The sequence below is a fragment of the Xenopus laevis genome, chromosome 6L (genome assembly GCF_017654675.1).
Source record: "Xenopus laevis strain J_2021 chromosome 6L, Xenopus_laevis_v10.1, whole genome shotgun sequence".
Classification (NCBI taxonomy): domain Eukaryota; kingdom Metazoa; phylum Chordata; class Amphibia; order Anura; family Pipidae; genus Xenopus; species Xenopus laevis.
The window spans coordinates 76,301,377-76,327,000 of NC_054381.1; the positions used below are offsets into that span (position 1 = coordinate 76,301,377).

At 40.3% G+C, this 25,624-nt stretch overlaps 1 protein-coding gene across 6 annotated transcripts in view; it reads left to right on the forward strand.

Moving 5' to 3' along the window:
* trio.L (trio Rho guanine nucleotide exchange factor L homeolog) overlaps window positions 1-25,624 on the forward strand; it is a 298,296-nt gene that overhangs the window by 122,639 nt on the left and 150,033 nt on the right. For all 6 annotated transcript variants that reach the window (XM_041566192.1, XM_041566193.1, XM_041566194.1 and 3 more), the window contains exons 8-13: window positions 5,755-5,886; window positions 6,864-7,094; window positions 8,292-8,414; window positions 9,422-9,613; window positions 21,928-22,097; window positions 24,203-24,377. In XM_041566192.1, the coding sequence (XP_041422126.1) occupies window positions 5,755-5,886; window positions 6,864-7,094; window positions 8,292-8,414; window positions 9,422-9,613; window positions 21,928-22,097; window positions 24,203-24,377 (1,023 nt within the window). The remainder of the gene's footprint in view (window positions 1-5,754; window positions 5,887-6,863; window positions 7,095-8,291; window positions 8,415-9,421; window positions 9,614-21,927; window positions 22,098-24,202; window positions 24,378-25,624) is intronic.

A 25,624-nucleotide genomic window follows, 5' to 3' on the forward strand; every position in this document is an offset into this window, starting at 1 on the left:
ATTCTGCATCATTAAAGGGTTTTGGAACGGAGGAGCGGCTTATAAAGCCGCTCGCTCCGTTCCTACTCATTCCCCAGCCCCCTAGGCAACGAACCTAGGTGGGGAACGAGTGGCCCCTGAGGCGCAATTGCACAGGAGCCCCAAAGGCAGCAGCAGGTACATGCAAACTATGGGCCCTGCTGCTGCCTCCACTTCCTGATGTGCCAAGCCCCACCCACTTACCGGATCAGCAAAAAGACGGTGCCATTTCTTCCTCTAGCCCTCGTGGATGATCTGGACCCTGCAACCCCAGGTTTGTGCCCCTCCCCCACACAAACCCACACTTATTTTAGCAATACACACTTACATTCACACACAAATACAATTTTGGGCGAAAGGGGGATCACACACATTCACGGCACTCGCACGCTTGCACATGCACACAACATGCAATTGGCCAATTGTACACACTTCGGTTTCAGCCGAATCCTTCTGCCAGGCCGAATCGAATCCTAATTTGCATATGCAAATTGGGGGAGGGGAGAGAAATCACGTGACTTTTTGTCAGAAAACAAGGAAGTAAAAAATGTTTCCCCCTTCCCACCCCTAATTCGCATATGCAAATTAGGGTTCGGATTTGGTTCGGTATTCGGCCGAATCTTTCGCAAAGGATTCGGGGTTAGGCCGAATCCAAGATAGTGGATTCGGTGCAGCCCTAGTTTTTACGCACAAAAAATGCAGTAAATGTGTTGATTTTTCAGTAGCTGAATTAAAGTCCTGGACAATTTGGATGTGTTAACTTCATATCGGGGTCTCTAAATGCTAGATACTTTGCACAATGGGCATCAAACTGTTCACTGGACCCCTGGCAATCATATTCAGGGTGCTTTTTCTTGGTACCTAATACAATATATGGTTTTCTGGGGTAAACCTACTGTTTCAGGTTTTTTTGGCTTTGGAATCTAAAGTATGCTGTTTTCTGCCTTCAAAATTCGGTAATATACTGCCGGGAGTTTTTGCTGTACAGAAGTCCTAAATCTCCCCAAAACTATTCATAGCTGGTATTGGCACATTCGAGAGACACAAGGCTTTGACGAGTTGGATTTTCATGTGTAAAACTAAATATTTTTCTAGTATAAATTCATATATTGTGAAAAATAAGACATTTTCATTTTTTTTTGGTATTTAACGCTAAAAATCTTTTTGAAGAGGTGGAAATACATGTAAACTCAGGCAGATTTAGAAAGCTCAGTTTCACCCGGAAAAAAACAATGTATAGTTTTTCCATTACAATGTATAGTTTTCCCCTCAGAAAATGCCCCTAAAGTGAGAGAGCATAAAAGCTCTCCGGCTGGCCTTTCGCGTAACCAAAATGTGAAATTCTGTTGGGTTAGATAGTAGGATAAAGTGTCAATGAGCACAGAGTAGTAGTGAAATGGGGTCATTTAAGAGAAATTGGCATTAAATTGTCAGTATTTGCACATATTGTTGCCTCAAAATGTTTTTCTTATTGTGACTTGCTACCATGCTATAAGGGTCCTTACGCAGGGTGTTTGAATGTGAATTGTTGTAAATGCTTGCTGATCATATCAAATACATAATAGTGCAAGAACTAGTGATAGGAGGAAAAAGCACATGCCTGAGCCACAACTTGGGGGACGCAAATGCAGGGTGAGTGATTAACAAAGGAAGAAAGAAAACAAACTGACCCTTGAGATTGCACCTCCCAACCCTGTAATCTGATCACTCAGTGAACCAGCATTAAAACGTAACTTTTAATAAATTTGTAATAAACCTAATTAAAACAAGCCCAGGAAAAACATAAAACCAGGTAAGGAACAGGGAGACAGAAATACTGGAGTTAGGTGGTTGATGTAAAGAGGCTTAATTAATCAATCATTGGTGTATCAAAAATCACAAAATTGTTTATAAAATCCTAATGTCTCAATTGTACCCTAACCTTTACTTTGTAAACTCTAATTTGTAGGGCCCTCTAATCCTATCATACTCTGTAACCCTTGTTTGTTATCCTCCATTTATTCCCTGTTTGTTATAATGAAGATTTACCTTACTGCGTATCTTGTCGGCGCTATATAAATAAATGATGATGATGTTGAAAGGGGTTACTCACTAAGTGTGATTAGAAGGGCCATTAAGACTCCCAGAAATACTCTGCTTGAGGGCCGTAATCGACCAACACCCAGTGAGGCATACATCCCAACTGTCCCGTTTTTAGAGGGACAGTCCCTCTTTGGACAGCTTAACCTCCAGTCCCTCATTTGTACTGGAAAGTCCCATTTTTCTCTGCAATGGGCAGCCAGAAAAATAAACAAAGTTCCTAACTTAATTGGCTTTTGGCAGAAAACCCAGAACAGCCACAGCTGCAGATAAGATACTTTTGTAACAATTTTGAGATAAGCAAATAAGTAATTGTAACAATATAAGATAACCGGTGCCTTAGGAAAAGTTAGACTCACAGATTAAAGGGCAATTCACCTTCATTAGCAAAACTGTAATAACTGGGAAAAAAACACAGAAATTGGTTCAAACTTTCATAACCTGCAAAATTTTGTAAAATGAACACGGTAATTAGGGGGTGTGGCCACAAAAATGGGCGTGGTCAAAAAATAGCCACGCAACGTGTGACAACTTTTTTTGTCCCACTTTTTATTTCCAAAATGTTGGGATGTATGCAGTGCGGAACAGCCCGTAGATTTATTGGCACCTATTGCAAACAATGGTCAACAATCGATGCAGTGCTTAAAAAACACTGGCACATTTTACATACGGACCCCGTATTGGACAAACTAGTTGGCCCCCTTACCTGTTGCTGGAGGGCACCCAATTTAAGGGACCAGTTGGTTCAAAGTTATTTGACCAGGTCCCTGACCAAATCCATATGAATGGGTACGTTTGCCTGTGGCAAGTGCAAGGCTTGTAAATTCATGCACAATCCAAATTTGGGTGTTGATAGATTTGGCAAGGTTCATCGGATTATGCAGACTTTCACATGTACCACTGAAAATATTATCTATATGCTGACCTGCCCCTGCAATAAGATCTATATCTGCAAAACCAATAGAGCTTTCAAGAAATGCCTTCTGGAGCATATTTCCAGCATTGTAAATGCACCAGAATGGATTACAGCCAATAAAAAGGGGAGGTGCAATCTCAAGGGTCAGTTCTTTTTCTTTTTTCATTTATGATTTACATTTCAGACCCTGCACACCATCCACTGTTTCTCTAAACTGATGGCAGGTGCTCCCTAATTTTCTTCTTACTTATTGAGTGATTGACAAGGAAGGGAGAGACTGGAGAACTGCAGGGAGAAGTGAGCAACTGGGTGGTATGTGGACCAGGAGAGTTGTTGTGGTTAAGTGTGGACTTAGCTGCAGGGGGTGATGTGAGTGACCGTGTGGTCGGAAACAGTCATTGCATGGGATTGGCCATATTGGTGCAAATTCCCTAAGCGGCGCAAATTCACTAGCGACCGTTTCGCCCACTTTGTTGGGCATAAATTTGCCAGGACAACGCTAATTCCCTAAAATGCGAGGTTTGCGTCCAGGGCGCCGAACGCTGGCAAAGTTGCGTGAGCATTGGCTAATTTGCATACGGCGGGAAGTGAAAGTTGAATGGACGTATATGTTGCAGCATATACATTACATTACACAAGGCCAGGGAACTTTAATAACATAAAGTTGTTATAATGCCCCAACCATGAGGCCAGTGTATAGTTTATGTGCCATATGTTAGGAAATGTAGGGGGAATCCGGGTACCCCAAAAAAAATTTACGGTCTTTTGCAGGCTATAAAGATGCCAGCATTTTTTGAGACCACTCCATTGCACTTCGCCTGGTCTGAGGTGGCGAAGGCAAGTCTGGCGCAAGAGGTAACATTCAATAAAATCCGTATCTTAGTGAATTTGCAGAGTTATGTCCTTTTGCCAGAGCGAAAATTCACCTGGCGTTAGGGTACAAAGCAATGCTAGCGTCTATCTCCTTCGCTAGCGAAGTGACACCTGCACCCGTTAGGGAATTGCCGAAGTTCCAAAATGACGTCATGCTGGCGAATTTTCTCTAGCGTTATACACTTCGCCCTTTAGGGAATCTGCCCCGTTGTATTGATATGCATACTATATAAAAATTTATATTTATGTTTTTGAAATATACTAAATACAAAAAAAAAAAAAATCTGCATTCAAAATAATCAGACTGAATGCTTGTTGGTATAGCCAGCCCACAAAAAATGTAATTATTTAGCTAATGCATTTAGGTACCCCTTTAAAAACTGGTAAAGATTCAAATTATAATAAAAGAGAAGTGTGAATGAGACACAGTTGAAGAGCTCATCAGTAACAGCACAGGGGTGGTAATCCATACAGGACCGTGTTTTTATATAGGCACCTGAGGGCTTTGGCTAGGGCAGCAGGTTTAGGGGTGCCCCTTGGTTGCCTATATGATGAATTACAATATTTTCTAGAAAAAACTAAATTTCCCTAACCGCTGCTGAAAATTGTGTGAGCTGGGGGTTGAGGGGTACCTGGCTTGGCGCTGGTGGAGGGCCTGGGGGGGGTATGTTGCCTAGGGTGGCACCGGATGGAAATACCGCTCTGACTCCATACCAGCAAATTGTTCTAAAGGAAAAATAAACTTTATTTTAAACAAATATAGGGCATATTATAGCTATGGTGTGCCCTACATTTGTCAAAACATTATGATTGTACATTATATTGGTAAAGATCAGTCTGTTTTAAGAATGTTTTTCCATTTGATTAAAATTCCCTTTTAGAATGATAGTTTCTGGTAGTTTAGCAATCCGGGTGCAGATTCTGAACTGTTATGATTTGCTACATTAGTTAATACATTTCTCAGCAGCATCTATGGAATATTAGCTGCTGTTATATCAATTGTAACAGCTGCATTTAATAAAAACTCAGGGATTCTGCTGTTTCTGCATGCACAATATGGAGGACTGCATACATTGCTGCATCAACACCACAAAACAGCCCATTAACATGTGTTTGGAGAGGTGTCAAATAATAAGTATGCTTAAAACAAACAAACAAAAATGTGAAAATTCAGCTTAGTTAAAGGTGAACTAAACCCCTATGTACAAAAGCCACCCTCATCTACCCCTCTCACCACACATTGAAAAATGCTTCTATTTAAAAACCTGAGTTAAAAATGCAGAGCAGCACAGCTTAGTTTACAGGTGCCATCTCCTGGCCTATACTATACTCTTTGTGTCTTTTCCCAAGGAGCCTGCCGCAGCATGCACGGTTGAAGCTGATCTCGGACTAGCTCCAAATATTTTTAGACTAACTGTTCCTTTAAGGTTTCTGTACGTTAAATATATGTAAATGGATCCCATACCTGTACTATAAACTGTATGATTAGGAAAGGGGATTGTTGCTCTTGCTATTGTGTTTCTGAGATCCTGGTCTGATTTGTTTTATCTAGAATCCCAGGCACAGGTAAGGTAGCAAGGGACAGCAAACTACTTTTTCATACTGACAATGCCACTGTACTCCCATTTGTTTCTGCAGAATTGTGTTTCTTATGGGGTATGCCTATGCTGGGGTACACTTATGGTATATCTCTGTATCCCCTTCAGTCAGTATAGCTGGAGTGTCCCATAAAAGAGACTTCATGCACTATTTACAAAAGCCCGTTATCCTGATTTTCCTAATTATTATTTTTTACATGTTTATGGAATTTGTACTGCTATGTACTTTGTTGTAGGTGATTTTGTTTTGCTATTATTTATCCTTTGTAGTACATGAGCAATGTGGATTCATGGTGCAAAGCTTGTGGGGAAGTGGATCTTCCATCAGAGCTACAGGATCTAGAAGATGCCATACATCACCATCAGGGAATATATGAGCATATAAATTTGGCATACTCAGAGGTATATTTTTCCTATTTAAACTCATTGCCTGAAAGAATTCAGGTGAACCATTTTTCCATTGCAAACTGCCACATCAACTAATGTCAGTAGAGACAGTGGTACTTATTTTTTTGCAAGAGAAACACTTATAATTCTTTGTAAATAAAAAATGTATAGCCAGAAAGATAATTGGTGGACGCACTGATGGGTCTAATTGCATTGGAGTGTGTATCTGGAGACCATAGTTGTAAACTTAGTGAGAACTGTAAAACTTTTAACATTGTCATTTAAAGGTGAACTAAAGGTTTAACCACCGGCACAGCCCCACTGATTATAATCTATTTTCTGATACCCCATGCCAGTGCTACTTATATTTCTATGAAGTTTGTTCTAGCCATCCTCATTCTACATATCCCACCATATAGTTATTTTCTAAGAGAGAATATTTTTTAAAATTTAAATTGAAGCCCAATTGTGCAACAAAAAGTTACATACACACAAAAGTGCAAAGGTTGCAATGGCATAGCCTTAGATAAAACTTTGAAGTCACCTGGCCAAAAGGCACAAAATCATCCGAAGTCTTCAAGCTTGCCTTTCTCTGAAGATGAGGGCAGGCCCATTTGTCCCTGACCTCCCCAGCCAAAAGGCCCTTTAACCTTTCCCCTTCAGCCTAAAGGCATATAAGTGGTCAGGAACACAAAAAAATACTTTCAGAAAGGACCCAATGGCAGCTCTGTACCAGAGGACTTCACCCAGTCTCCACTATCAGTAGTTTACTGTTAAATGCATTAGCCTATTGGGCAACATGTCATAACTTATGTATTATGCACTGAGGGAAGCTGAAGCTGACACTATTATTTACATTATTGCAATGTTCCATAATATTCTTTTGAACACATTTTAGTACTGTATGGGTCATAATTTGTACTTCTGCTAAAAAACTGTTATTCCTGTAATCAGTTTTCATTTCATTAAATTAGAACTACTATTTTTTATAGGTAAGCCAGGATGGTAAATCTTTATTAGACAAACTCCAGAGACCATTGACACCTGGTAGTTCTGACTCACTGACAGCTTCTGCCAACTATTCAAAGGCTGTGCATCATGTCTTAGATGCAATACATGAAGTTTTGCACCACCAGCGTCAACTAGAGAACATCTGGCAACATCGCAAAGTCCGTCTACATCAACGCTTACAGCTCTGTGTATTTCAACAAGATGTTCAGCAGGTGAGCCTAACATGGTTATTTGTAAACACTTTCATGAGAGGTTTTCAGACTTTTGCAGATTGTTTTCCTTTGAGTTCCAGTATTTGATTTGATCCTGCATAGATGATGATAAAGTTATTACTTCTGTAATTCTGGTATATTCAAAGTAGCTAACAAGCTAAACATTTGTTTCTATGTATTTTTTTCAACACTTCAACACAAAATTGGTTAACTTTGCTACCCAAAAAGGTGTAATATGTACCTTAGAAGAATTTACATAATTTCTTTTGAATGGGGATGATGTCATTACCCACAACTGAAAAAAATTATAAGGTCCTTCCTGGGAACTTTTAAAAGAAAAGATCAACAAAGACTGCAATGTTTATAACTGCACTTTTTTCTTTTCTTTAAGTCTAACTAGAGCTCCTTTTTCCTAATATGTCCTTATGTGCTGTCCTTAAGGTACAATATTGACTAACTGATGCATATAGGTTATAAGGGCCCTGTCTACAATGACTTAAAATCAATAGCCCTTAGAAGTTCAAATGTACTCAACAGGCCTTTTAATAATAATAAGAAAAAAAGGCTGGGCTGATAATTATTTTATTTATTTTTTATTAAAAGACCTGTTGAGTGATGTAATTTTGAAACATGATATTTTTAATGTAGATATTTTCAAAGATAGATTTCATAGATTTACCATTTAAAGTATAATACATACTGCATACTGCTTATTGGCAAGGCTTTTACTTTATTTTTCTATAAATATACTGTTCAGTAAAATGTATTTACCTGAACCTGTTTGTCTATTCATATGAGGAGCAGAAGCCATATTGTTAATATTCAAAGTAAATAATATCTATTCCAGTGATGTACTGTATTATACTAGCCACACTGTAAATATAGTAGGCTTCCTTATTGTTATCTAGATATGTTTTTTTGAAGTCGAACCCTTTCAGAAATTGGAATGTAGTTTTAAAAATAAATATTTGTTAATGGCAGTAATTTTGTCCTAGTTAGTAACATAAACAGAATCTAATCCTTGTTGCCCTCTCTTCATGCTTATGTTAGGTTTAGCTGGAAAGTATTATAAAAGAGTAGCTGTATTATTTGCCTAAATTGTTTTATTCTCATCATCATCACCAAAATAGAGTAAACAGAATAAAGTTTCAGGATTCCACTGACAATGAATATTTTAAAGCACAATTTATCTCCTAGGTCTTGGATTGGATTGAGAACCATGGTGAAGCCTTTCTCAGCAAGCACACTGGGGTAGGCAAGTCTCTGCACAGGGCCAGAGCCTTACAAAAGCGACACGAGGACTTTGAAGAAGTCGCTCAGGTGCGATCTCACCAAAGTTATTCATTGATTTTCATATGTTATTAAAAATAAGGCATGTTTTGAAATGTGTGGTTCACTAACTTAGAGTTTTAAGCTAGTAATTCTTATTTTTTCAGTCTTCTAAAATATGTAGCAACTCTTAAATTTTATTTGTCTCTTATGTATCGTGCATTCAAAATTCATTTTTGCATAGTGAGGTGAAGCTGCTATTGCAGGCTCTGTTCACACATTAATGATATATCTGTAACAGTGGTAACAAATAGTTATTTTATATCTACTTGGCTATGGAATTTCCACCGGTGTAATCCTATTAGTTTTGAAAGAAGTTGAACTAATATAATAAGCACTTTCCAGATATTTACTTAACACGATGGGCAAAATGCTACATTATGACTACGAAAGATTACTGTTATAGGACCTGTTATCCAGAATACTTGCAGCCTGGGGTTTTCCAGATAAGGTGTCTTTCCCGTAATTTGGGTCTTCTTACTTTGTCTACTTAAAATTGGTTAAAACATGAAATAAATCCAGTAGACTTGTTTTGCCTCCAATAAGGATTCATTTTATCTTGGTTGGAACAAAGTTCAAGGTACTGTTTTATTATTTAAGGGAAAAAGGAAATATTCAATTATTTTATTAAAATGAACTGTATGGGAGATGACCTTCCTGTAATTTGGAGCTTCCTGGGTAACTGGATTCCGGATAACGGATTGCCATGCTTTTTACAATGTTTTAGACCATTCATTCATGAACAGACATTATACTTAGACATTGGATTGACCGCATGTACCACTGGGCAGGTTGTTGCTGCTCTTTTCTTGTAATACTGACTTGTTTCTATCTATTTTAGAAACAAGTATTTATTTTATTAATGCAGAATGTGTTAGAAATAAGATCAAAAAAGAATAGCAATAACTAGTAAAAATGGTAGCTGTCTTGATATGTCATTCAGTTTTCAGACTGCAGGAGGGATTAGTAAAAACTTTTTTGGATGTTGTTGCATGTAGAATACATATACCAATGCTGATAAGCTGCTGGAAGCTGCAGAACAGTTGGCACAGACAGGAGAGTGCGATCCAGAGGAAATATACCAAGCTGCTCATCAACTTGAGGATCGTATTCAGGATTTTGTAAGGCGTGTAGAACAAAGAAAAGTTCTCTTGGACATGTCTGTATCATTCCACTCGCATGTTAAGGAGGTAGGTTTGAAGTTCGAGGCTGTATGTAGGGGACATTGTTGTATTCCTTAATTCTAATTTGTTTCCTTTGCAAAATATAACAAAATTGCTTACCCTATGAAATATATTTAAAAACACACACACACGCGATTGCAGCTGATCACCTTTAGTTGTGTTCAACCATGAGTTCCATGCTTAATGCTTTTGCCCACAGCAATATGGATCCCGAATAGGTGTTTGTATTTACCCAGTAAATCAAACAGCCAAACTCTAGTTATGAAAATACTCACAATTTTTTTTCTCTAAATGTATAAGGCAATAGTGCCCTTCAAGTGTAATACTGTGTTAAAAATGTTTTCAGAGAACAAATCAATTTGGCTGTACCAATAAAATTAATAAAATGTAAGCTTTACAGCTGTCTAAATATAGACAGCATCCTTTGCCCCTTCGTAGTGGGAGTGGTCTCACATTTTTGGATGTGATAACCCCCATTGTAAACACATTGGATGGTATGGTCGTTATATTGACAAACTCTTATTTAAATGGGATGGTTCACTTGATTAAGGAATTCCAAATCTATTGTTGAAATATGATGTACATGAGATAGACTTTTTAGATCTAAAGTTGAAAGGTAATGTGTCCTCTGGTAAGATAGAATCTGAGGTTTTTCGAAAGTCGACAGCAGGCAATACCATACTTAAAGCAAATAGTTTCCATACGCAGTATACCTTATAGTCAATTCATGATATACCGCAGGAACCGTAGTTCAGACAAGTCCTTTAGTGAACAGAGTGCGGAACTCTCAGACAGATTACATAGAAGAGGTTATCCATTGGACTTGCTAAAGGCATCCTGCGATAGAGCAAATACAATAACTATACGATCTAATGAAAATTATAAAGACAATACGAATAAGTATATGAATAAGAATCCTAAGAAGGATAAAGATAAGGATAACATTTCTTTCATAAAGGAATTCAGTGAGGAGTATAAATCAGTCTGCAAAATAATAAAAATATATCTCCCCATTCTATATAATGACAATTTGCTTGATGAGACACTTTCTCTTAATAACATCAAGTTTGTATCTAGAAAAGCACCCACATTGGGGAATATATTGGCCCCCAGGTTAGTCTTGTCGTCTGCTAATAAAGTAAACAAAGCAGGGAGCAATTGGCTTTCCTTTAAAGGAACTTACAAATGTGGGGCAAATATGTGCAAGACTTGCAGTGTGATTGATACCAGCAATAATTTTAAGTCCAATGTTACAGGTGCAATATACCAAAATAAGGGTTTTTATAATTGTAACTCGAAACGCATTGTTTACCTTTTGGAATGCAAATGTTGTGCCAAACAATACGTAGGTCGGTCCATTCATTGTTTGAAAGACAGGGTGAGAGAACATATAAGGGCCATTGAGAACAAAGATGAGAAATCCCCTATAGGTAAGCATGTTGCAGCTTGTTCTTCCAGGGGCATTTTAGATTTCAAGGTGAGGGTTATAGAACAGGTAATAATCCCTCTTGGAGGAGGAGATACCCTCCAACCCCTGAATTTAAAAGATGCCTTTTGGATCTTTAAGTTAGATATCCGGGTACGCATACGAGATATGATCTCACATATTTATATTAACTTAATTCTGCCATACTGTCTCACTTAATTCAATTTAATTAATTTAATGTAATTACCTTGTTCAATAAACCCCCCCTTCCTTATTTGATCAACAGACACTTAACATATGTAGGCTAAAGGCACCTCCTCCTCTTAATATATATATAGAGAGAGAGAGAGAGAGAGAGAGAGAGAGAGAGAGAGAGAGAGAGAGAGAGAGAGAGAGAGAGAGAGAGAGAGAGAGAGAGAGAGAGAGAGAGAGAGAGAGAGAGAGAGAGAGAGAGAGAGAGAGAGAGAGAGAGAGAGAGAGAGAGAGAGAGAGAGAGAGAGAGAGAGAGAGAGAGAGAGAGAGAGAGAGAGAGAGGTGTATATATATATATATATTGTGGGGATTTGCTCAATCGGTGGCTGCAGTGCTTGCATAACATGGACGGAACAGCAAGTGGAGTTGTAAACAGGACTGGGCCTGCTCGTTTATTCAGCAAAAATAACACAGTTCAAGTGTAAAATGAAAACAGCTTACTTCAGCATGGCATAAATCCAAACAGTCAGGAACTTTCAATGCCTCCTTACAAGCCCCAGTACCTCTCTCAATGAGTGTGGCTGGCTTGGTTTTAGGGAGCCTGATCTCTCCTCTCAGTGCTTCCCCTTCTCACTGTTCTGAATTGTAACACTCCTTTTACCATTCAGTCAGCTGAACATGCTCCTGGCACAAAACCCGTAATGGACCTAGGAATGGAAGCTTCATCCCACCCAATGCTCTACAAAGCCTCCGGACTCCAGGACCCAGACAAGAAATTCAAAACAACTCAGAGAAAACCCATAAGCTGGTTTTCTCCCTATATCTATTCCCTGGAGCCCCTCACCATGTATAGGTAAGAAACCTAGGTGAAATATAGACACCATTTATAACTTTTCTAGCTGGTGTCTCACATACCCTCCCCCTCTGCTCAGACCTGTGGGGTAGAGCACTTTTGGCCAACAAGCAGTGGACTCGGGATAAAGCATCAGCATTTCCTTGCTGAGACCTGGGTCTGTGCTCTACAGAGAACTTGAAGTCTTGCAAGGCCAGAAACCATCTCATAACCCTTGCATTATTCCCTTTATTTCTAGACATCCATCTTAAGGGAGAATGGTCAGAAATCAATTTAAACTGTCTACCCAACAAATAATACCTCAAGGAGTCCAAAGCCCATTTTACGGCTAGACACTCCCTTTCTACTATGGAGTAGTTTTTTTCTGCTGGAGTTAACTTCCTGCTAAGATAAACTACAGGGTGCTCCTCTGAATTAACTGCCTGTGATAGGACTGCTCCTAGCCCAACATCAGAGGCATCTGCTTGTACCAGAAACTCTTTCTTGAAGTCTGGTGTAACTAACACTGGCCTTTTGCATAATATTTCTTTTAACCTTTGAAAGGCTTTTTCTGCTTCTTCTGTCCACTTGACCATGGCAGACTTTTTTCCTTTTGTAAGGTCTGAAAGTGGGGCGGCTATAGTAGCAAAGTTGGGCACAAATCTTCTGTAATAACCTGCAATCCCCAGAAAGGCTCTAACTTGTTTTTTTGAAATAGGCTGGGGCCAGGTTTTAATTGCCTCAATCTTATCTATTTGGGGTTTTATAACTCCCCGTCCTATATTATACCCCAGGTACCGGGCTTCTTCCATGCCTATTGTGCACTTTTTGGGATTGGCTGTTAACCCAGCTTCCCGTATGGAATTTAGAACAGCCTGTACCTTTGAAAGATGGGAAATCCAGTCCCTGCTAAAGATCACTACATCATCTAAATATGCTGAGGCATACTTACTATGTGGCTTGAGTATACAGTCCATCATTCTCTGAAAAGTGGCGGGGGCCCCATGTAAACCAAAAGGCAGAACAGTGTACTGAAAATGGCCTTCTGGGGTAGAAAAAGCCTTCTTTTCCTTTGCCCTGTCTGTCAAGGGTACCTGCCAATAGCCTTTGGTAAGGTCAAGAGTAGAGATGTATCTAGCTTGGCCCAACCTTTCAATTAGTTCATCTACCCTTGGCATAGGGTAAGCATCAAATTTGGAGATCTCATTTAACTTTCTGAAATCATTGCAGAACCTTAAGCTGCCGTCAGGTTTGGGAATTAAGACAATGGGGCTGGACCACTCACTGTGTGACTCTTCTATTACCCCAAGACTCAACATATTTTTAACCTCTGTTGAAATTGCCTGTCTTTGAGCCTCAGGTATCCGATAGGGCTTTAACTTAACTTTTACCTGAGGGTCAGTAATAATGTTGTGTTTTATGACATTAGTTAGACCTGGCAATTGAGAAAAAACATCTGTGTCTTTGTAGAAACTCCCTTACTTCCTGAGACTGAGCTGAAGACAGAGTTTCAGCAATTTTAACCTCAGGTTCCTCTTGGGAGTGGGACACTCTAGGACATCCCACCGCTGATAAAACCTTGCGATCTTTCCAGGGTTTTAGTAAATTAATATGGTATATCTGAAGAGGTTTTCTTTTTCCTGGCTGATATACCCGGTAGTTTACCTCATTCACCTTTTCCCTAATCTCATAGGGTCCCTGCCATTTGGCTAGGAATTTACTCTCGACAGTGGGTACTAGGACCAACACCCGGTCCCCTGGGTTAAAGGCACGCACCTTAGCCGATTTATTGTAAACTCTAGCCTGCCCTTCTTGAGCTTGACGCATATGCTCTCGAACAATCGGCATAACTGCATTTATCCTCTCCTGCATCTGCGTGACATATTCAATTATACTTTTATGGGGGGTAGTTTCTTGTTCCCATGTTTCTTTGGCAATATCTAATAGGCCTCGGGGATGTCTACCATATAGCAATTCGAATGGGGAGAAACCTGTGGAGGCCTGTGGTACTTCCCTTATAGAAAACATTAGATAGGGTAACAAATAATCCCAGTCTTTTCCATCTCGGTCTATTACTTTTTTAAGCATGGCTTTAAGAGTTTTATTAAATCACTCCACTAACCCATCCGTTTGGGGGTGATACACAGACGTACGAATGTGGGTTATTCTGAACAACCTACATAACTCTTTCATTATTTTAGACATGAAAGGTGTCCCCTGGTCAGTTAAGATTTCCTGTGGTATTCCCACCCTGGTAAACATTTGAAATAGCTCCTTTGCAATGAGCTTTGAGGATGAGTTCCTGAGAGGGATTGCCTCTGGGTAACGGGTGGCATAGTCTAGGATTACCAAAATATGTTGGTGGCCCCGGGCCGATTTAGGTAGAGGGCCAACTAGATCCATGGCAATCCGCTCAAAAGGAACCTCAATAATAGGAAGTGGAATTAGTGGGCTCCGAAAATGTGGTTGGGGTGCATTCATTACCAATATTTCCCTCCAACGTGTTTATAGGAAAACAACATAGGAAAATCACATCCAATAATGGCACTGTGTAACATGTTTTTAACCACACCCACTGCATGCTTTACAGTGCCACAAGGAGTCTCAAAAGTTAGTGTAGCCGTAGGATAATCTTTAGTGTCACCATGTATACAGATGACTCCAATCTGCCTTGGCTGAAGCTTTTCTGTGTCAACCAGACTGGCATGCACCAGGGTGACCAAACTTCCTGAGTCTAATAGAGCCCTCAGTGGATGCTCCTCTATTTTGATAGAGCACATTTGTCTGTCTATCTCGCATTCCAAGTGGGCTGTGCACACAGGGCTTGCAAACATCGACATGCGTCTGCCTAGTTCACACTCCATTGGCTCATGAAGTAAAGGACACTCAGCGGCCATATGTCCTAGTCCTTGGCACCGCCAACACACAGTTTGTGCCCTGTCTCTGGAAAAAGTACCACTTTTAGGGCTGGGTGCCCTTTTGGCCTGACTTGTACAGGAGTCTTTCCCCTTTCCTTAGGAGCCTGTGCCACCCCTTGCCCAAAAGGAACAGTCTTACCAGAGTCTGTGGTCTTGCCGAACTTAGAGAATACCCTCTTAGAATACAGCTCCTGGACATACTCCTCTGTAGTGGTATAGTGTTCCACAACGGAAATAAGCTCATCCACATCTTTGGGATCCGTACGTCCAATGCAACGCTGTAGTTTTAGCGGCATGGCTCTGATAAAACGGTCACAGACAACTCTCTCCATGATCTGACTGGAAGTAAGTGCCTCCGGCTGTAACCACTTGTTGGTAAGATGGAACAGATCAAACATTTGGGATCTCACCGGTTTGGTAGGGTTATACTCTCAGACATGGACCCTCCGGGCTCGGACAGCGAGGGTAACACCCATCCTGGCCAGGATTTCCCCCTTCAGCTTGGCATACACTTTGGCATCCTGCCAGCTAAGATCATAATATGCTTTTTGGGGTTCACCTGTTAGAAAAGGAGCCAGTACTTCCGCCCACTGATCCTCTGAGAGCTTCTCTCTCTCTGCGACCCTTTCAAAGATGGTCAGGTAAGCTTCAACATCATCATCAAGTGTAAGCTTTTGCAGGGAGGACTGGATCAACTTTCGCGACCTGGAAACTGACCCCACTTGTCTCTCTGCCATAACTTGAATCTGCTGCTGCAACGACTGATTTACCAGCTGCTGTTCTTTCACAGAGGCCTGATAAGAGTCTGATAAGTGTTGCATCTGTTCAACATTTAGTCGGTTGGTCTCTTGCTGCAGTTGGTTTGCCTGCTGCTGGTTTGCATTTGCCAGTACTAGCTGCTTTACTAGTTCCTCCATAATTGCTGAGAAATTCCCTTTAAGAGTACTGTCTCTTTAAGAATCTTGCCCGCATCCAAACACCATATGTGGGGATTTGCTCAATCGGTGGCTGCAGTGCTTGCATAACATGGAGGGAACAGCAAGTGGAGTTGTAAACAGGACTGGGCCTGCTCGTTTATTCAGCAAAAATAACACCGTTCAAGTGTAAAATGAAAACAGCTTACTTCAGCATGGCATAAATCCAAACAGTCAGGAACTTTCAATGCCTCCTTACAAGCCCCAGTACCTCTCTCAATGAGTGTGGCTGGCTTGGTTTTAGGGAGCCTGATCTCTCCTCTCAGTGCTTCCCCTTCTCACTGTTCTGTCCTTTTACCATTCAGTCAGCTGAACATGCTCCTGGCACAAAACCCGTAATGGACCTAGGAATGGAAGCTTCATCCCACCCAATGCTCTACAAAGCCTCCGGACTCCAGGACACAGACCAGAAATTCAAAACAACTCAGAGAAAACCCATAAGCTGGTTTTCTCCCTATATCTATTCCCTGGAGCCCCTCACCATGTATAGGTAAGAAACCTAGGTGAAATATAGGCACCATTTATAACTTTTCCAGCTGGTGTCTCACAATATATATATATATATATATATATATATATATATATATATATATATATATATATATATATATATATATATATATATATATATATATATATATATATATATTGAAGTTTGGGGGGATTACAGCGGATTGTTATCATAAATGCAGGCCACTCCAAGGTGAAAAGAAAAACAGTCTGTTTATTTTGAACACTATCCCCCATATGCAATAAAAGGCACTAAGTTTGCCCAGGAGCAGTAACCCATAGCAACCAACAGGACCTTTGCTTTTAAACAGATGACCAGTAAATCCTACCTTCTGATTGGTTGCTATGGGTTAATGCTCCTGGGCAAACTTAGTGCCTTTTATTACATAACCCCCAAAGAGCTTCCAGCAGCAGTCAAAATGCAACAGAAAGAAAAACAGCTTCATTCAGCAACATAAAGTCCAGCAATAAACAAAATAGGTTACTTCAGCGTTTTTAAGTTTTTAGCACCCCAAGGTACTATCCAGGCTTGGTCTGTTGGGAAAACACCAGGAAATATCCCACCCCCCAGGTCTCTGAAAGTACAGCCATTCCAACAATACAGCCCAGCCCTCCTGTGCAGCTCCTACTCTCACACCCTGCACACCTGCTGCTGACTCCCTTAAACACCCCTTGGCTGTCCAGCCCACCTTCTGGCTGCTTAACCCTCTGGTGTTTCTTAAAGGGCACACTCCTAAATGGATGGCTCAGAATCTAAAAACAGGGCATACATATCTTCCATCCACTATAAATCCCGTCCGTCTTGTACATATCCCCCCCCCCCTCTGACTCAACCCAGGGGAGGTGGAGGCACTAGCAGAGCCTAGACAATGGACTCAGGACAGAGCTTCCGCATTCATATGCTGTTTCCCGGGTCTGTGCTCTACAGTATATTTGAACTCCTAGAGTGCCAGAAACCATTGGGTTACCCTGGCATTTGCCCCTTTATTCTGCTTCATCCAGGTGAGTGGGGTATGTTCAGAGATCAGACGGAATCTCCTACCTAAAAGGTAATAACGGAGGGAGTCCAAGGCCCACTTAATGGCTAGGCATTCTCGCTCAACTTAACTAGTTTTTCTCCGATGCAGTCAGCTTTCTACTGAGAAACACTATGGTATGCTCTTCCACATTAATGACCTGTGATAGGACAGCTCCCAGACCTACATCTGAAGCATCGGTCTGAACAATAAATTCTTTTGAGAAATCTGGTGCCACCAAGATGGGGTGGTGACAAAGAGCAGACTTGAGTTCCAGGAATGCCTTTTCAACATCCATGTTCCACTCAATCATGACTGACTTCTGACCTTTGGTCAGGTCAGTCAATGGGGTTGCTACTGTGGCAAAGTTGGGGACAAACCTACGGTAGTACCCAATCATTCCCAGGAATGATCATACCTGTTTCTTTGTTTTAGGGCAGGGCCAGTTCTGGACAGTATCTACCTTATTTAGCTGGGGTTTTACTAGCCCTCTACCTACAATGTACCCAAGGTATCTTGCCTCTTCCATCCCTATGTCACACTTTTCAGTATTCACTGTGAACCCACCGTGTCACAGGGAGTCAAGAACTGCTTGGACTTTAGGCAAATCAGACTCCCAGTCCCTACTAAAGATGACAATGTCATCCAGGTAAACGGATGTGTACCTCTGATGGGACCTCAAAAGTTTGTCCATTGCCCTTTGAAACGTAGCTGGGGCAGTTTGTAAACCATTCTTTTATATTGAAAATGGCCATCTGGATTGGAGAATGCTGTTTTCTCATTTGCCGTCTGGGTTAGTGGTATTTGCCAGTACCCCTTGGTGAGGTCCAAAGTGGTAATATAACGGACCTAACCTCTCTATAAGTTCGTCTACACGGGGCATAGGATAGGCATCAAATTTGGAAATTTCATTGAGTTTTCTGAAATCATTGCAGAATCGCAGAGTACCGTTGGGCTTGGGTACCAACACAATGGGGCTTGACCATTCACTCTGTGATGCTTCAATAACCCCTAACTGCAGCATTTTTTTTAACCTCCTCTGAGACAGCCTTCCGGCTAGCGTCTGAAATGCAGTAAGGTTTGAGACACACCTTTATTCCCGGCTCTGTAATTACGTCATGCTCTACGACATTAGCGATCCCAGGCAAATCAGAAAAAATATCTTTGTTTCTCTGCAGAAACTCCCTAACTTGCTGGGTCTGGGCTTTTCACAATGCTGTAGCTACCAGAACATTGTCAGCACCAACCTGAGACTCAAGTTTCCCACTAGCCACTGCCGAAACTGGTTCTCTATCCTTCCAATGCTTTAATAAATTTTTGTGATAGATTTGGTAGGGCTTTCTCTTACCAGGTTGGTGAACCTTATAGTTCACCTCGCTCACTTTTTCTACAATTACCAGGTTGTTGAACCTTATAGTTCACCTGACCCACTTTTTCTACAATTTCAAATGGGCCCTGCCATCTGGCCAAGAATTTGCTCTCTACAGTGGGAATCAACACTGCCACTCTATCTCCCACCTGAAATAGCCTCACCTTAGCGGACCGGTTGTATACCCGGTGGTGAGCTTCTTGAGCACTTTGCAAGTGTTCCTTAACCAGTGGCATCACTCCTGCAATGCTTTCCCTCATTTTAGAGATATACTCCAAAACACTTTTGTGGGGAGTAGCTTCACTCTCCCAAGCCTCCTTTACAATATCAAGCAGTCCCCTGGGGCTGCGCCCGTACACTAACTCAAAGGGAGAGAACCCTGTAGATGCCTGAGGCACCTCCCGAATTGCAAATAAAAGAGCAGGTAACAGACAATCCCAATCCTTACCATCTTTTTGTAACACCAGCTTAAGCATGGTTTTTAAAGTCTTATTAAACCATTCCACTAAGCCATCTGTCTGAGGATGGTAGACAGATGTACGTTACTGCTTTATCTGGAACAATTTGCACACACCTGACATCACCTTTGACATAAATGGGGTACCCTGGTCAGTGAGTATCTCCTTAGGAAACCCTGTCCTTGATAACATCAGAAACAGCTCACGGGCAATGGCTTTAGATGTGGCATTCCCTAAGGGAATAGCTTCTGGGTATTGGGTGGCATAATCAAGGATTACCAAGATATACTGATGCTCTCGGTCAGATTTTACCAGGGGACCTACCAAGTCCATTGCTATACGTTCGAATGGTACTTCGATAATGGGTAAAGGCACCAAGGGACTGCAAAAATGAGAAGCCGGAGCTGTTAACTGGCAGGTAGGACAGGACACACAGTTAGTTTTTACTTCGGACTTTAAACCTGGCCAGTAAAATCGGTCTGTGATTCTTGCTTCGGTCTTCTCTGCCCCCAAGTGTCCACCCAGGTCATCATCATGTGCCAGGTCAAGTACCATTCGTCTGTATTGCTTTGGAACTAACAGTTGTTCCACCACCTCCTCACGGACTTTGGTGACTCTATAGAGCAGATCGCCATTTACAGCGAAGTGCGGCCAACATTTCTCTGCATCTGGTTCTTGGGAAACACCATTTATCACCACCACTTGTTCTCGGGCATTAACTAAGGTAGGATCCTGCATCTGGGCAGTGTTAAAGGCTCCCCTTGACACATCTAGATCAGGAGATACAGGGCTTAATGAATCATCCTCATCATCCTCCCCAAGCATTACCTGTAACGGGAAGAAATCCCCCCCCCCCCTCAGAGGACGGCTCGGTCCTCTGACCAGGATCCTCAATTACCTTATTACCCTTTTCCAGAGTTTGTGCTATCCAGGCTTGGTCTGTGGGGAAAACACCAGGAAAATATCCCCCTGGCTATCAGGCCCCCCACCCCCCAGGTCTCTGAAGTACAGCCATTCCAACAATACAGCCATTCCAACAATACAGCCCAGCCCTCCTGTGCATGCAGCTCCTACTCTCACACCCTGCACACCTGCTGCTGACTCCCTAAAACACTCCATGTCTGTCCAGCCCACCTTCTGTTAACCCTCTGGTGTTTCTTAAAGGGCACACTCCTAAATGGATGACTCAGAACCTAAAAACAGGGGATACATATCTGCCATCCACTATAAACCCCGCCGGCTTGCACAATATATATGTATATATATTTATATATCTATATGTTTTAACAGTTTATCTTGGCTCCAGCCTTTTAAGTGAATAGAACAATAAAGCAAATGCATTTTTAACTGTTATCTGGGTTTTACAATTTGATAAACATGTTACACTGATTTGTATGCATTTTAACTGTGATTTACATGTTGCCCAGCAGATGTCACTGTTATGTTGTCTATTTAAGGAATGATACTGTTTGACCTGTAAGCCTATGATTAAGGGATTTCCTTCACGAAAATTCTTGCATGTGGACCCTTCTACTACTGGAATAGTGCCGCCTATCTGTTTTTAGCTTGTCTAAATGTATATTTTGGCGTTATTTTGTTACCAAAATACCTGGAGGGTTGTGAGCTGTACATAATATTTCAAGGTGTTTGGCATTGATCAATAGCCTTAATGTGTTAGAGATTTGTAGGAACACTAGTCTAGCAACAGGCAAAGTGCCAGGGATTAGCTAGCACTGGAGTAATAGCTGTTTATTCTGTACTGTGATGGAGCTGAAAGTGTTAAGTCATTGACTGATCTCATGAGTACAGACAGCTTTCATCCTGTATTCCTCTGCCATTTCCTTCTTTGTGTTTTTTCCTGTAAGCATTTCAAGCTTCATATTTTTCTGCTGCAAGCTCTGCAGTCTGTACACTACTGAAAAACATGCTTAAATTCTCAAATGGCTGCTTCTTATTTATGGCTAGTGGTTGCAATGAATGTCTATAGATTGATCACTGCAGTGTGTTATGGGAAGTTTACATTCAAGAAATGATTTTTAGGGAGTGAGAAATCTGTTTAATGATATTGAATCATAGTCTCCATAGTGCAATAAAATAGGCTCCCTTTTTGAGATACTGTGCTAACTTTCATACACATTATCGTATATACAGATCACATTAATGTCATGCTTCTCCAGGGCAAGTAGAGAAGCACTGTGCCCATGTAAAGCCATTTTTCACGCTAGTTGAAATGTTTTATATACTTTTGTGTCATCTATAACAAAAAGCTTTAATGCTTGAACACAGCCAGTTAGATACTTCTGACTCCCTTCCTTCCTCCCTCTCTCCTTTCCCTCTGGAATAGGAAGCAGCTTCTCTGTCAGGGCAGAAATACCCTGCATGTCAGATCTCATCTTCATTATTTAGCAATTTTGTGCCCGGCTAGACACACTTTGCAGTTTATTCAAGGATAACAAAAAAGGAGAGTCATAGCAAGTCAAGATGTAAATATTTTTCTGACATACTGTACATCTCCTAACATTGAGGTAACTCTGGAAATTTTGCACTGATTGTATGTCTTTATTTTATTTTTTTTAATCGAGGATGCGTTTTTATCTTCATCCTTTCACATTTATCCTTTGTTAGCTGTGGACATGGCTGGAGGACCTACAGAAGGAACTGCTGGATGATGTCTATGCTGAGTCAGTAGAAGCTGTACAGGACTTAATCAAACGGTTTGGACAGCAGCAGCAGACAACCCTCCAGTTTACAGTAAATGTCATCAAAGAAGGCGAGGATCTTATTCAGCAGCTAAGGTAAAGGGAACTATTATTTCTTACAATAACAGTGAATGAAATTGATAGCTGGTCATGATTTCACTGCTGAAAATGGCTGAATACCGAACTGAATCCTGGATTCCGTGCTTCCCTAATTCTTTTTTAACTCCATAACTGATCTGATAATTTTGTAAATAAAATAAAACATTTTCCACAAAAATATCGACTGCACCTATGAACTGTCTCTGGTTAGTATTTTATAAAAAAAAACAAAACCCCACTGATTTAAATTGAATCAGTGATGAATATGACCTGGCCACAATAATTTAGAGAATTAATAAGTGACTTAGTTAATTATCCGCAGTCTAACTGAATACAGGTATGGGATCCGTTATCAGGAAACCCATTATTCAGAAAGATCCGAATTATGGAAAGGCCATCTCCCATAAACTCTATTCTAATCATATTTCCTTTTCTCTCTATTAATAAAACTGTACCTTGTAGTTTTTCCCAACCATAATATAATTAATCCTTATTGGACGCAAAACAATCCTATTTGGTTTGTTTGTTGTTTAAACAATTTTTTAGAAGACTTAAGGTATGGCGATCCAGATTACGGAAAGATCCTATATCTAGAAAACTTGAGGTCCTGAGCATACTGAATAACAGGTCCCATACCTGTATACACAAAAGAATAAAGGAAAAAAAAATCCTAATTTTAGGGACATATTTGGTAAAGCTCTAATGTATGTGAATAAGTTTTTACTTTTAAGAAATACATATTACAAAAACAGTATGAGAGCATGTGCTAATATGTGTATAAATATGTCCCTGCCTATAAAAAAAAACATTTTCCCTACTATCTTGTCAAATTACTGGAGAATAGAATGTGCAAATGGATAACAAAATAATTGCTCATGAAAGGGAATGTCAACCCCCAAAATATGTTTTGCCTTAAAAGAAACAATAATTCTAAGCAACTTTACAATATACATTCATTGAAAATGTTCCATGGTTTTTACGTTTTTTTGTATATGTATTGTTACTGAAAAATGGCTGACTGTTGATACAATGTAAGACAAGTCAGAGAATTAGCAGACATGTCTTTGCTGGGGAACTAAGACTTTTGCAGCATTGTTTAAAAAATAACAACCAGGAGTTAAGCAAATACTGCTTTTAATAGAAAATGTTTTACAAATAACTTCAAAAGCACTAAAAAATGTATAAATGTATAATGCAAAGTTGCTTAGAATAATGTTTTCTTTTATTAGGCAAATGTTTATTTTGGGTTTGACTTGCCCTTTAATCAAAGAGGACAATGAATATTTAACAATGTCTTCATGAAAGGAAAAGGTGTTCATTACAAGCTTCTACATATACATGTTTGTTTATTTATGGTACTTCGATTGGACAAAGGGGCGGAGCCCCGAAACGTTGCACCACCGCAGTAAAAACTTTTGCAAGGGCTTGCCCTGCAGATACAAGTCTCGTGTGCTGGTGTGTTTTTTTGTTTATTTATGGTGCCAGTAACAGCAAAAAATGGACGGGCAACACACAAAGTAGTAGATGTTTCAGTCTGTTGATAGGATATATATCATTGTCTTGTCTAATATTTGTAATATTCATTGGGTCAGACACCTAAAATTACATTCTTGGCTCCATCCATTGTAGAACTGAAAAATTTGTTTTCTACTACATTAAGTTCTACTAAATTACTTCTTAAGCGCTTAAAAATAATAATTTCAGTTTGTAACTCTATCATGTGATTAAATTCAGTCTGCAACAGGAATAGATTGAAGTATTTCCATTTTGCCAAATTCCAAGATAAACTCTGGATTTAGACAAACTCTTTATAATGTGCTGTTCATTCAAATTCTGCTGTCGAACAGTCTACAGCTAATCCTTAAAACAATAGATTTTGGGCACTGAACCTCACACCTTCCTACTGTCACCCTGAAAAATAACAACAAAAAAACCAGGAATGACTTGATTCAGTGAATGTATTGATTTATTGGCTGACCCCTGTATCACAGACCTTCAGTGGACCATCAGATGGATATCCTCTATCCAGCTTCAGAGATTTTAGGTTTTGGAAGTTTTCTCCCCGTGTTTTTCACCCTCCTCCTGTGTCTTCTCCAAAACAGAGATTCTGCTATATCCAGCAACAAAACTCCTCACAGCAGTTCAATCAATCATATTGAGACTGTCCTCCAACAGCTTGATGAGGCCCAGTCCCAAATGGAGGAGCTTTTCCAAGAGAGAAAAATCAAACTTGAACTATTCTTGCAGCTTCGCATCTTTGAGAGAGATGCCATTGATGTAAGTAAAACACTTGTTTGTAGTTTAGTACCAGATATATGTATATCAATGCTGTAAAATCTTTAGGTTAACATTGGTGTAAGCTTAGTTAGAGGCAATAAACTATTATGTAGAATAAAATAAATTGGGTGCATAATATATAAAAAAAAAATATAAATTCTGTTTATTCATTTTGTTAAACAAAAAGCTTTATTTTTTTATTGCAGGCCTCTAAGGGATCATTGTTTTACCATTACTACCTACTATGGATGAGCTAAATATTTTGCTGTGTTTTGCCGGGAAAAAACGCCCATAGACTCTAAAAATGTTGGCTCATTTCTAAAATAAGTTATTCTTTACTATCCCCCTCTCAGCATCTGTCTCTATTCTCACTTCATGCAGGAGTTGGGAGTTTTTTGAGTTAAAGCTAATATAACTTTGGGGGCCTCACTTTTTTATCAGATGTGTTAGCGCTAACTCAACCGACTACAGCACAAACAACATCTAAGTAACTGACTGACACAAATCCTGCATGTAGAGAGACAGGCTATTTAGTGATTTTCTAGATCTAATATATTTTGAAGGCCAGGTGTAGGCAACCCGCGGCTCTGGAGCCTCATGTTGCTCTTCATCCTGCTTGCTGCGGCTGGGTCTTGTGGCTTTGCCTGTCACATCATCTATGCAGCCCTCACACCTGATGGCGGCTTCTTGAGTGTGCGACTGCGGTAAGCTAGTGGTTAGCTTATCGCGGTCACACACTCAGGAAGCCGTCAGCAGGTGTGAGGGCTGTATAGACGTCCTAGGAGTGACGAGGCAAGACCGAGCCGCAGCAAGATGATTCATCATGATCCTTACTGCAGTCACACACTCACAAGAGAGGGAAGATCAACATGGAGCTTCAGAAACAGAAGTCATATTAAACAGATGAGAACACTAGCATTTAATAGGGCTATTCAGTGTTTAATTTATTTCAAAGTAGGCCTACACATACACACAGCACTTCTGTTTGTTGTATACTGTTGTTGTAACAGTTAAAATTAAAAAAAAGGTTAAAACTTTTAAAAGGTTATAAGCTGTGTTATGTTTTGCGGCTCCAGACAATTTTTCTTAAGTGGAAGGAGAAAAATGGCATTTTTGATAGTAAAGGTTGCTGACCCCTGTTCTAGACAAATGGAGCCCCCAAGGCTATATTGGACCTATTTGTGAATTAAAAGCTGTCTCCCAACTCCTGCATGAAGAGATAATAAAGAAAGACAGATGTTTAGAGT